At 40.0% G+C, this 13,379-nt stretch overlaps 1 protein-coding gene across 1 annotated transcript in view; it reads left to right on the top strand.

Moving 5' to 3' along the window:
* CCDC60 (coiled-coil domain containing 60) overlaps positions 1–8,081 on the top strand; it is a 65,863-nt gene extending 57,782 nt beyond the window's left edge. The window contains exons 9-13 of the mRNA XM_009642887.1: positions 739–829; positions 1,972–2,094; positions 3,671–3,802; positions 6,358–6,547; positions 7,983–8,081. Of these exons, the coding sequence (XP_009641182.1) occupies positions 739–829; positions 1,972–2,094; positions 3,671–3,802; positions 6,358–6,547; positions 7,983–8,081 (635 nt within the window). The remainder of the gene's footprint in view (positions 1–738; positions 830–1,971; positions 2,095–3,670; positions 3,803–6,357; positions 6,548–7,982) is intronic.
* The last annotated feature ends 5,298 nt before the right edge of the window (positions 8,082–13,379 follow it).

Here is a 13,379-nt window from a genome sequence, read left to right as displayed (position 1 = left end):
AATGAAACAGTAGTGGGAAGGAGAACGAAGATGTCAATTTGAAGGAAAACAGTGAGTTAAATTGGCTTTCCAGGTATTCCGGGGAGAGGAGAATATAAACATTCGCATTACAGCAGAAGGTAGAAAGAGTAAAGAGTGTTATTAGTGAGAGACATCTGCTCAGAGGTGGACAATCTGGAAACTATAGCCAATAAAGGAGGACACATCTTAAGTTTTAGTGGATGCTGATAAGGAGACACAGAGAGGTAATTAGATACCTGTTGATGTTAAATGTACTAAATTCCATGTGGCATTTCAAAAAAGAGTGGCAAAGTGATACGGTAGACTCAGAAATTCAGGAGACTTGATGGTTATGTCAGTAGAATGCTAACAGCACAGTACAGAAAAGGAAAAGAGACTTCCTGCATAATTTTTCAAATCTACCTGTTTTTCTAATACGCTATTTTATAAGGATCTTATGTAAAAAATACCTTCTACTTGATGGGGTGTTTTTCACAGCTGAAAGAACAAAGCTTATGCTTTCAAAAGCGATTAATTGGGTGCATTCACATTTGGGTACCTATCTTGAAACCTCTTTCAAAAAGCTAATTTTTTGGAAGAAACTTTTAAGTTTCAGAAATAGTAAATAGCAGGTTTCTTCAGGATATCTCATTCAAGCCAGCATATATGGCATCCTCTCTGCAAGGAAAAGGAATGCACTATTGAGTCGGCATGTTTTTACAGAATTTTTTTTATCAGCCCTACAGAAAGTCATCCAAATAATATGTGAAGAGGTGTCAAAAGATAACGATAAACAAGAAGATATGGTTAAGAAGGCTGGACTGCAGCGGTATGTTACCTCATGGGTTTCTGAATTATTAGGAGAAGCAACTCATCAGGACAGATGCTTATGCTTTTTTTTTCTCCTTTCTCCTACCCCCTCACCCCCCGAACAACTGAATTCAGCACTCAGTGATTTCAGATGACATTTACATCTTTTGGCATGGGTGACAGAATAGCTCATTTTACTGCTGTGCAAGCAGTATGTATTTTCTGGAGAATACCCCATGAATCTTGCCTTTGCAAACAGAAGAGACCTTATGCTCCAGCAGCTTTGTAGAAAAACAATGTTCTATCTTATTCCTGTAGAATTGTTTCTGTTTCTACCATAGCATTTTTCAGTTGTCTCTCTGTAACATTTCCAGCTAAGCTTATATTGGATGAGTTCCATCATTACTCAGTTCTGTGGTGGTTTCCACAGCTATAAGGTCAACATGACAAACCATTCTTACAATTAGACTTTGCTGAAGCATTTTTTTCCCTTGAGCTAAGGTCAAGAGAAATAAATTTTGTACCTGGATAGTTCCATCAAGTCTGTAATATTAAGAATGTTTTATCAGCACCTGTAGAATTTTTCACATTCTGGGGAAGGCACACTGTAAGCTATTTTAAACCTTGTTGTGTCTTACAGTTTGCTGCCAGTGGCTCAGAAGAATTACAGAGTAAACATGCCATTTATTAAGGACCAAGAGAGTATAATATCAAGGAAGCAAAGGCCCAGAAGGCAAGGGTAAGGGAAAAATCTGTTCTTAAAGTGCATTATATGCTGTATAAACTCAGCTCTATGTGTGGAAAGCACTTGGCATGCAAATGTCAGAGAGCATTTTATTACATGAGTCCAGAGAAGGCCAGCAAAACCTTGCAGCACACTTACTCCATTTCAATGCAATGCAAAGGAACTTTCCTGGAAGAATGTGACTGGAATGAAAGATGGTACAAATCCAAATTTAGTATAATTTGCAGTTTTTTAAATTCATAAAATTTAGTAAAGAATTTTATGAATTAAAAAATTGTAAATAATACTAAATTTGGATTTTTACTGAGAATAAGGAGATCTCAAAATTTATATGGGCTCACATCACTGTATGTTCTGAGCAACGTAGGTACTTGCCACAAGATGTTAATTAGTTTTCTGTGTTGTTTTAGTTCCAGCTGTGATATCAGCTCTTTCATTAAAAGCAAATCTAACTTGTGTGCTGATATGAGGCAAAGGTTCACAGCAGTACGTGAAGAAGCAGCTGCTCGTTTATGTGATACTCTAGAGCGCCTTGAGAGGTACGAAGAGGCTGTTTTCTGTATAGTCTTGTAACACTACATACCTTGCTTCTGACCAGATTTAGAGCTTGTCTTCAGGCCTTTGAAAGATGCATTTATATGGACTGATATTAAAATAAGAATATAGGGATGATGATAGAAAGTTTTATGACTGTGTACAAAAAATATATTACGCGTTAAATATTTACAGCAGTGTTTTGTGATATTTCTGAATTACTTTTCTGGAAATAGTTTTGCTAAAAACATTGGATATATTTACTTTGGATGTTGTTGTCCTTTTCACCTAAAGACTGAATAATAAATTTGGTCAGATACAATCTATATAGCTATTTTGTGTTTTCAGTTCAGAGATCACTTTACCGTTCTTCAACATTACTTTGACTCTTCGTATAGTAACAGTTGCAACGTCCTCTCTCAAGATCCCAGATCAGTGACATTTCTACCTTGTTGACCAGCCAAAGCCTGTCATCCTTTCCCTTTCACACAGAAACATTTGTGATGTTTGTGCAAATTCTTTTGTCTTAGTAAGCATCAGACCTTCTCTACACTGCTGTTCTGAAGGGTGTTATAGGCACAGTTTTCTTCAGTCTTCTCACTTTTTTCCATTCTTCTGTTCCATTTTGTACCTACATTTTTTTGTCCCCAGAGCTTTCCTTATGTAGAGCTGGGTCCTTGTTTTCTTCTCTGAGCAGCTGCTGTGACCGCGTAGGGAACTAGTCATTCCAGCATCCTGCAGTATGGAAGGACAAGTCAGATGGAAACTCAATGCTTGCAGTTATTTTACCATTCTCCATACAGCCACACAAGCATATTCTGTTTGAAGGAGATGAAACCTCAGTTTGGCAATTTAATGGAAAGAAAACTAGATCATAGAATAGTTTAGGTTGGAAAAGACCTTCAAGCTCATCAAGTCCAACCATTAATCTAACCCTGCCGTCCTACCCCTAAGCCATGCCCCTAAGTACCTCATCTGACTGGCTTTTAAATGCCTCCAGGGATGGGGACTCTACCAATTCCCAGGGCAGCCCCTTCCAGTGCTTGACAACCCTTTAATTGAAAAAATTTTTTCCTAATGTCTAACCTAAACCTGCCCTTGCGCAACTTGAGGCCATGATGTTTATTTTTGTTACAACACAGTAGTACTTCTTGTAGGAATGCATATGTGAGCCCCATCTCTGGGTCAAAATTCTAGCTCAGGTCACTCTATTCCACCTCTCTTGTGTTTTAAATAATATTTTACGCTAAATCACTGTGCAGTATTCTGTTTGTTTTCAAGCAGTGGATATCTGATAGAAGTTGGAGGTTGAATTTCAGTTTAAATATTTTGATTCTGAAGTTTGTTTCTTACTACAGCCCGGAGTTGATAGAAAACATAAATGCTTCTTAATATTGTTTGTATAAATATCAATGTATATAGAACACTGCAAAAGCAAAAATTATTATTGTCCACAGACTGAACATACAATGTGTTCTTCACATTTATTGTTTTCTGCCTTCCTTAGTATCTTCCCAGTTAACTATGCAGAAGTATGATAATGTTTAAAACACAGCTTTAACTTTTAAGGGTTTTTTGTAGGAGGCAGGAAGAGCGATGCTGTCAGAAATATCAGGCTTTGAAACAATTGAAATATTCTAGAAGAGACATGGAAAGAATAAGACAGCTGGGCGTGAGAGCCGAAAGAGAACATGATGAAGATGGACTAAACTGGTAAGGAGGCACAGAAATCCTCAGTTCAAAGGAGATAGTCAGGGTCCCAGAGTTCTATCTTTAGTATAAAAAGCTTTTTACTTTTTTTTTTTTTTCCCCCCCTCCCTCCCCAAAGTATCACTAGAAACCATTGAATCAGTTGCTGGAAATGCAGGCTTTTCAAACTGGTAGCAACAAAAATACAGATATGATCTCTAGGAACAGCAGCCTGCTCAGCAAATGGGTTAATTGGAAGTGGTAAGAAAGGAGATAAGTAAGAGTTCCTTTCCAGTGATATTGGTTGAAAAGCACTCAGTCCTTGCATTCACACAGCATGCAGCTTTATAGGAGACTTCTTCCGCCAGGAAGTATGTAAAACACACTGTACTCCAAAGATGAGAGATATTGTATAAAAGTACATAGGTTAGATTCACAACTTCTTACTGAACTGAACATTCACAGTACTAAAATCGATGGCAAAGGAGACTTTGACTCTAGCTGTGCCTCCATGTTAAACATTGACAGGGAAGTATTTTTCTTTCTATGAACTGCACATGGATAATACTGCAATACTTACAAGGGCAAGTAGAGTAATTGCCAAAATGCTTCCCAGTACAGCAACTGCAGATTACTAGTGTTTTATGTTTGAAAGGATATTAGCTGTATCCAGTGATCAGCTTCCAGACACACATCAGAAAGCCTACCAGAATACCTCAGCAAGCTCACAGTGTGATCCCTACTGCCCTGTCCATGAGAACTCCTTGGATATGGGATTACAGAGTATGCAATGGTGGGTTTTTTATCAGTCTGCCCTCTTTTGCTGTCCTTGCTAGTAAGCCTTCTGTCCTTCATAATTTGAGATAACAAAAAGTCCATTTCTAATCTCAAGTTCAAAATGCAGATGGCCCAGGAACACATCAGTCATGCATTAATGAATAAACCTAGTCTTGGTCTATCTAGCAGAGCTTTGGTTTTAATTGTCAAACATATATGGTCCACCTGCCCCCAAATTTAAACTCTGGCATGTACATAAGCCCTGAAACTGGAGTGGATGTGGTTCTGCTTTCATACTTGTAGTTACGCTAGAAGAAGCCTTAATTTGGACAAAGCTCCATGAGAGGCTACACCAATATGGCTTTTTACTTTTCCCCCTGTGCAAGAACGGTACTACAAGTCTGCTGTTCCTTCATTTGAAAATCATGCTTCCATAGTGAGGAGGCTGTCTTGCATTGACTGTGCCAGCACAGTTAGACGAGTATCACTTTCTCTGCCAGGCCAAGTGCTAGCCATGAGAGGTATAAACAGTGAAATCTCTGACAAGGCTGGTCAACCCACTTGCAGAGATACAAAGTCGTGATAGAGAAATTGCTTTCACCATACTGCTTGTTTCATTTGCAGTAGGGCTGTTTTCCCCATACTCTTGGAAACGCTGCCTTGCCAAGAAAGCTGAATCGCAGTAGGAACACTACTAGTATATGCTGTCAGTCTAGTTGTTTTATCTCTCTCATGAAGTGAGAAAAAACAAAAATAAATATAAAATATGAACAGTGCAATATAAGAGTACACTGAAAATAGCTTCCTTTCTCAAATAAAATATCTTAATGCATGGATGGTTTATAAAAGGCCTGTGTGTGACATGATTACAGTAATCTAGCCGGTGATAAGGACTTGGCTATACAGCCATGCCCATACTAGCAGTGTACTACTGTGTGTGGAACTGGCCCTACTGAAGGCCAGAACCTACATGTTTCCTTTTTTACTAATTTAAAGAGGAAATTCCTCACCCCTCTTCTGCTGTCCTAGTAACAGATCCTAAACTAGAGGGAGGCAGCACTTCCTCCTGATGTGTTGCCAAATCCTCATCCCTTTGCGATGAAAGCCACAGCATACCCCACTCATGTACGGTCCAGAAAGGTTTGGAACATCAGTCTCCAGGACTGTCAAAGCAGCACTGCAGAATTTACACAGAACATTAAAAAAAAAAAAGGCAGTCTTTTCAAAAGAGTTTTATTTTTATTGTAATGTGTAATTCTCCTTCTGAATCTTTATATTCAGAGGGAAATGGTAAAGACTGTGTGTTATAGTGCACTTATATCAGTGAGATTTATGTCAGTGCAGAGAGAGAAGAGAATGATGATAGCACAGGGAAAAGGGATAGTAAAGAGAACAGGAAAGTGTGTCAGATCAGGCACTGATTGCACTGCAAAAACTGTAGAGGCTAAACAAAATAATAGAGAAAAGATGAAGAGGACAAATCTGTAGTAAAATGGAAATGTTTGTTAGGATTTTATTATTTGCTTTCATACACAAGTTAGTCATCCAAAATTTAAATGAACAATGAAGAAGCATCTATTTCACTGCCCTGCAAAGGGAATTGGTGCACGAGCCCAATAAAGTAAAGCTCTTTCACGTTATTCACTCAGAATTACACTGAGTATTGCATTCCCTGTAGAGCCATTTTACTGTGGAAGCTATGGAGGTAGTGAAGTGGCAGAAATGCCAAGCAAACCCAGAGTTATTAATCAGATACGCATTTGTTCCCAGGGCTTCTCTTATTGCTGTTCTTTCTGCTAAAGGTTTCCTGTGTTGCTTGCCAGACTCCCAGAGTCTGTGAAGAGTGACCGTTATGTACAGAAAATATTAAAGAAACTGGAAAAATATGGGAAGATTCCTGACTTGAAAATTCATCCAGACACCTTTCTTAAGGCTCTGGCTGATCTACAGGTGTGGGAGCTCTGTTCTCCAGAAATTGCTGCAGCTGTAGAGGTGAGATGAGTCCAGTGCTTGATTCTGTGTGATGAGGGTGGGAAAGAGCAGGCACCTACGGGTGAAATTCATGCAGTGGAAAGTTAACAGATTAAATAATTTAGGATCTCACTAAATGAAGATGCTATTATTCACCTTCTACAAGGCACTTTGAACTCCTCAAAAGAAAGATATTATGACAAGCACTGGATTATTAATCAGTATAATTTTATTATTATGTCATTGTTGATTTATTTACTGCCACAGTGAAAGTGACATGTCACAAATTCTTAGGACACTTGAAGAGAAACATTAACTTCTTGTGCCCTGAAAAGGCCTGTCATTCTCAGTAGTTATATCCATGAGCTATTTAATGTATTGCATCACGGATCCAGGAACTCTGCAGATATCTCTGTTTTGCTTCAGCAACATTTAAAAAAAAAAATAATTCTGCTTCTCAAGATCTGAAGTTGGGCTCAACACTTGTAGTTCTAGAAGCAATTGGTAGAAGAGGAAGGACACAAGAAAGGGAAAAGAATGCATTTAGAATGTACACTGCTACATAGTCTAGCCAGGTAACTTAGAAAAAATGGCAATGATGCCACCTTGTGTCTTTTATTCTCATCACAGTTATTTCCCCCAATCTACAAGACCACCAGAAATCTCTGAGAGGCAGCGGGTTACTGTGCATCTTGCGTGTATCTAGTGTTGTCAGGCCTTACAAAGGCAAAGGTTTAGTACCCAACATGTCAAGATCAGGCTACCTGTATTCTCTTGATGTCTTATAAAAATAGCCATTTTGTCTTGTGCCCTAATTTGCACAGTCACTAACCAAGAGAGGCAGCCTTGTTCAATATATGTCTCTGTCGCTTGCTGGTTTCAGATCTATTTCTTTGCTGTTTCCATTCTGTTCCCTTTGCATTATATTAGCAGTAGTAATAGAGAAAAACATGTGAGCATGGCTGAATCTCCTATCTACTTATTTACACAATCCTTCAAAAGTAGCCACAGAGGAGGGAGGATATTGGTGCTCCTTCTGACTGGAATAGATAAAAGGAAACTAGCATTTTAGGAGCAAGAAGAGCATCACTGAATGTGGCCTGGCTGATACTGACCGAGATTCCAGATTAGTTTCTTATTTAACTTCAAGTTGCTTTAATATATATACTGCACTGGTAGGTAGAAGACAGCTGCAATTTTAAAACACAAAGACTTGACTTGGAAGGATTCAGGATATAAATTGCAATGAAGACTGTACTTTTGCATTTAGTTCATTTTGGAGCATATCCAGCTGTTCTGAAAGTTGCATTAAAAATGTTTTGGTGATGTAAAGCACTATACTAACTGTTTGCAGAAGCCATTACATTTGTTCTGTTGTCACAATGGTCAAATTTTCCCACGTTCTCTCTCTTGCACATAAATCAAAAGCTCAGGAAAGAACCTTTTTCTGTTTCAGTTTGTACGTGAAAGTATTGTGCAGATGCCAGAGGAGGATTTCAGCAAGTGGTTTCAGACAAGAGTAGCCCCCCTCAGCCCACAGTCCTCTCCCTCTTAACCAAATGGCCACATGAGATGGTTCTGCAGCTACAACTGTCTTCAAGCAGAAAACTGCTGCCTGTTGAGATCTGCCTCAAGCAAGACTGTGGAAGGGGAGTTAACTTCAGGAATCCCCCCTGACCACTCTTACCCAACTGAAATTTGTCCCTCTACAGTGCTCTGCTGGCTGTAATTGAGCTTGGAAAATAAAAGCTAAATACTATTGCTCCTTCCTGTATGATGTCTTGGACTCACTGTCAAATTTCAATCTCATCTAACCACGTAGGACAAAGACTGACTTTCTACTCACAGGTCAGGTAATTTCTTCAGACATTCCTCTAACAACACCTACTGTATAACAAGCATATACTCAGTAGGGATATACCAATTTCTATATCTAAATAGCATTGTCTTTGCTCTTCATTTTACCTCTCCTTTATAAAAAATATCCTAAGCACACGGTAGTTGTAAACCTTAAGACGGTTCTTTTTTTCCATTAATTCAGTTTTGTAATTTGGATGTTTTATTTTTGCATTGAGTTTATTCTGTAGTTATTTTGTGATTATGGACTAATTCTTGCCTTATTAAAATCAGTGTTGAACAACCAAGTATCCTTAGATGCATTTCCCAGCTTTTCGCCCCGATTACCTCAGCATACATTTTCCCATTACTCTGCTGGGTAAGACAGTAGAGTGACACCCCTGAACTCGCAGACAGTGTGAGAGATGGAACATAGTTAAATGCCTCAAACACCCGTCACCATAGAAAATTACAGAGGCCAGGCCTGGCTTCTGCAGCTGAGGGAAGGAGTAGAACTTGCCTGCAAGGTGCTGTGATAAGGTAAGTCCTGCATAGTGACGAGGGGATGCGAGTTGCTTGGAAGGTACTGTGACAAGGTCAGCTCCACATATGCAATGCTGCATGTGAGAGATTTGGCTAATACAGAATGCCAGAGGTGTGTCGAATGACGAGCAGTCCTGCATCCTGATAAGCTAAGCAAAACTTTTACTGTACATAGCCAAGGGGCCCCCAGAGCTTATTTGGGGAAGGGGCTTATGACCACCCCCCATAATTTTGCCCGTGCAGAAGATCAAGTCCTTAGGGGCAGTGTGCAGAAAACCAAGAGGAGCATGATTGACTTGAAAAGGGTGTGAACTGGGCCATAAAAGATGAGACACAAGGAGCCCTGCACGCACCCACCACTGGAGGATCACGCTGACCATCAGCAACATCGACTGAGAGCTTCATCGCAGGATCCAGGGGTGGTGAGAGATATATATACCTCTCTTTCCTTTTCTTGTTTTTGTCTGTTTCATCTTTCTTACCTTTGCGAGCATTTTAATAGAAACTACACTGCTACTATTATGCCTTCCAAAGTTCAGGTTGCTTCTATCATAAGTAAAATGTTTAACTGATTGTTTGGTGTTGTTTCACCTTAATTTACCCCAAGGGAATTCCAAATTTACCACAACGCCTCCCTGGACAGTCCAGCCCAGGTTGTGAGAGACAGCGATAAATGCATGACTTTTGTGAACCTATCTGGGCTTAACCTGTATTTCATGGTGGGTCACAATTGCTGGGTGATGGAATCAGTGACCCAGTGACCTTCTGAGCTGCTTACCTGCCTGTCAAAGCCTCCAGAGGATCCACTGGGGAGAAACGGTGTTGATCCTTCAGCCACAATAAGGGAAACAATGCCAGCTTAGGGTCCAGGTGAGTACAGGGACCGCTGATGTGTAATATGTTATTGATTAATGGCTTTATTTTGTCCCTCATTATCAAGAGATAACTGTTTTTCAAGGAAAAGAACTAAGCAACACAGATTTCTTTGACTTACAGCCATCAGAAAAAAGTAAGCTCTTAAAGTTCTGTTATGCTCCCGCTTCTCTCATTTTATATGTAGTGGTGATAAGCTATCATTTTTACAGGTAGTGAAGCCGTATTTTCCCCCGTCCATGCTTTTCACCCACCTCCCTCTATCTCAAAATCCAGTGGCAAACTTTCCGCCAAAACTCCGTAGGACTGATCTAGTGCCCAATGAAATCGGCGGCAGTGCTTCTCCCAGGTGCGCAGGATGATGTCTCATTCTACCTGAGACACCTCAACTCCGCTTACTGTATTCTTCCTTTTTTTTTTAACTTCCTTGAAGGCCTCTGTATGTTTTGAGAAACCCTAGTTCTGCTGTTCTTCTGGGATCATTTCACCATGATCTGAGTCAAGTTTCATTGTTGGTGCTTTTGTGTTACCCTGTGGTAACAGCTGGTATTACATGCAAACAAACAAAAAAAATCTTACTTAAGTAGTTTGGGAACTCCCGGTTGAACTGTGGTTACACAAGATGAAACCTTCATGTTGGTCTTTCCTCATTATATGGTACTGCAGATATAAGGTTGTGAGTTTTCCTTAGATACAGTAAAGGGGCTTGTCCTCAGCTGGAGTACATGAGTCATGCTGCTGAAATCAAAACTTTACACCAGCCAAGCATGTGACCTAATGTGTCTGCCTGCATGTAAGATGAGATGATTGTGCCAAATGTAATTAGCTAATGTCTGAGCAGCTCTTTGAGCTCCCAAAGCAGGATGCCAATGGTGAATGTTAGGAGTCTAATGTTTTTGTGGGATTATTAAGTATCCTAAGTATGTATTCGTTTAACAATGGCTCTTCTCTCTCCTGTTGCCACCAGGTAACAAAAGGGATTCCTCCTCTAAAAAGAAAATAGGTTGTCTTTTCTCCTCCTCTAGCACCAGCCTAATGAAAAATTTTCTGCTTCTTTTGCTCTGAAGTGGAAAAGAGTTCCTCTGGAGCAAAATAGCAGCTTCCCTTTTTCTGCTTCCTGACAAACTTAGTGTCCTCAGGCAAGATCCTCAACCCTATTCAAGTCTTTGTCTGCCAGTTTAAAGGACTGAAACAATACAAAGAGGTTAGCGGTCCATACCCAGGTAAAAGAAGACTTGGGCCCTTAAAACTTTTTGCCTTTTTTTCCCCTGCAGATATCTTGGATTCTCCCAAATACTTCTGTGAAAATCTCACAATCTTTGACTCACTGCTTCAGTAGACCCTTGCAAGGTAGGTTCAAAGTAACCCACTTAACACATTGGAGACGGATGCACCAGGAATCCAAGCAATTTGCTAAAGGTCAACAGAGCGTGTGGTAGAGATGCTGGATTGTGTTGTGCTTTTTATCCTGGGAGAAGCACTGCCGCCGATTTCATTGGGCACTAGATCAGTCCTACGGAGTTTTGGAGGAAAGTTTGCCACTGGATTTTGAGGTAGAGAGAGGTGGGTGAAAAGCATGGACGGGGGAAATACAGCTTCACTACCTGTAAAAATGGTAGCTTATCACCACCACATATAAAATGAGAGAAGTGGGAGCACAACAATCTGTCCGCTCATCCATCCTCCCATTCTGTTATGGTCCTTTACAGTTTCAACTAACGGGCCAGTCATTCACAAATTCCGTTAGCCAAAACAAAATGTGCAAGCTTGGATCAGTCACTTACTTCATGCACTGAAGGGATATTTGGGGGATGCAGACATTGAACTCTCAGAGAATCTTGATCCCTTTTCCCACTGCCTGATGTGTTCCCAGTGTCATCCAAACCCTGCCCTCCTCAGATTACACCTCCGTGGAACTGAAGTAAGAACACTTTCCTGGGTCTCGCTAGCGGCAGAAAGTCATTGTTGCCTGAGAATTGCTTGGACATTAGGCTGATAAGTGTTACAGGAAAACTCATCAATTAAAATAATAAGTAATGCTTCTTTTCCCATTCACCTTTCCCTTTCACTTCACAATGGCCATGAAATTGTCATCTCTACTCTCTTTTCACAGGAAAAATTTCACCATGGTAGAAAAAAAGCCAACGATCCTATTATATCAACAATACCCCCTCTGTGTTTTATATTGGAGATAAAAAGCAGCATCTTATAAATAAGGATTATAAAATAAACATCTCTATCTCTCTTGGAGATAGGCTGTTTTATTGTAAGTAAAAGTCACAATCATTGTAGGGCTAGTCAGAAATCAGGGTATGCCTTTCTAATTGAATTTTCAGCTTTATGTATCACCACTCTATTCTGCTGTCATGTAAATTAATGGCACCATGCCAGCATGTTAGAGATGCAACAATATTTGGCCTCACTCATTAATAACAGCGATACTTTTTGCTAAGTTTTAATAAATATTATGGTTGTAGCATTGCAGAAGATAAAAGCTCAGACTAACAACCCCCAGGATATTTGGGACCAGCTCCAGCTCAGGGTCAATGGAAAGGTTCTTATTGACCCTGTTGAGTATTGATTACTTTAAAATCAGAATATGTTGTTATGACAAGGGCAAAGCCTGATCTTGTAACCAGCAGCTTGATCTGTTATTCAAGGCACTAAACTGAGTGTTTGTAGCCATACTTTTTGCTATGCAGCAAGCCCACACAAAGCAAAATAAAAATATACTTCCCAGTAGGAAAGTGACCAACCACCAAAAGAAAGTGATCAGAGAGAAAAAAGATGTGACAGAAGGAATGCAGCTAGGAAGGATTCGCAGACACCCTAATCCTAATAGATTTCCTATCTCTGGTGAGATTTCGTCTCGTGTCTAAAAGCAGCTTCCAAAGAAGGACAAGTGCTGGACTTGTACCAAGGGCATGAGGTCATTGATCTGGGCAAATCCTTTAGTTGTTCAGTGGCAGAGAGGTTTCTGTACAGACACATTCTCCTTGCTGAAGTCTCCATCCGACTCCTCTATCTACAGACTTCCAAAGATTTGATTTCCTCTTTCAGGATGCTAAAAGGTTCAGAGGCCCCTTCAAGAGGCATTTTACTGGGAAGCATGTCTGGGTAATGATTTAGTACTATTAAGGGCTGGTTTATGGAAAATAACATCAGAGCTGTTTTGAATCATCAGAGCAGAAATAATGACACCAAATGGACTGTTCTTCATCCACTGCCTGGAGTGCGACGAGCAGAAGTAAAGCGTAATCTTTCCTGCTTTGGCTAGAACTGAATTGCACTTTTGTAAGTAATAGCAAGCTCTGTATCAGGGAATGTTACCTTAGCCAGCCCACCAGGCTCATCATCTATAGAAGCTGGAAGAACAGTTTTCGGAAGCAGATATCTTCCCCTTTCCATTTCTGTTATAACCCCCACAAAGGTTGGCCCGGCTTCTTCCATCCCACTCCTCAGTTCTGGGTAGGAAATGTAACTTCCTCCTGTTTTTAATTTTGCAGCCCTGTATTTGGGTGTTTGTTTTTCTTTAGCAAAACCTTGGCTTCATTGATTTAGCTGACTACTGGCTGAAAGAAATCAATGCATAACCTCCTCC

The sequence above is a fragment of the Egretta garzetta genome, unplaced genomic scaffold (genome assembly GCF_000687185.1).
Source record: "Egretta garzetta isolate BGI_Z169 unplaced genomic scaffold, ASM68718v1 scaffold7, whole genome shotgun sequence".
Classification (NCBI taxonomy): Eukaryota; Metazoa; Chordata; class Aves; order Pelecaniformes; family Ardeidae; genus Egretta; species Egretta garzetta.
This window is presented reverse-complemented; position numbering and strand designations above follow the sequence as displayed.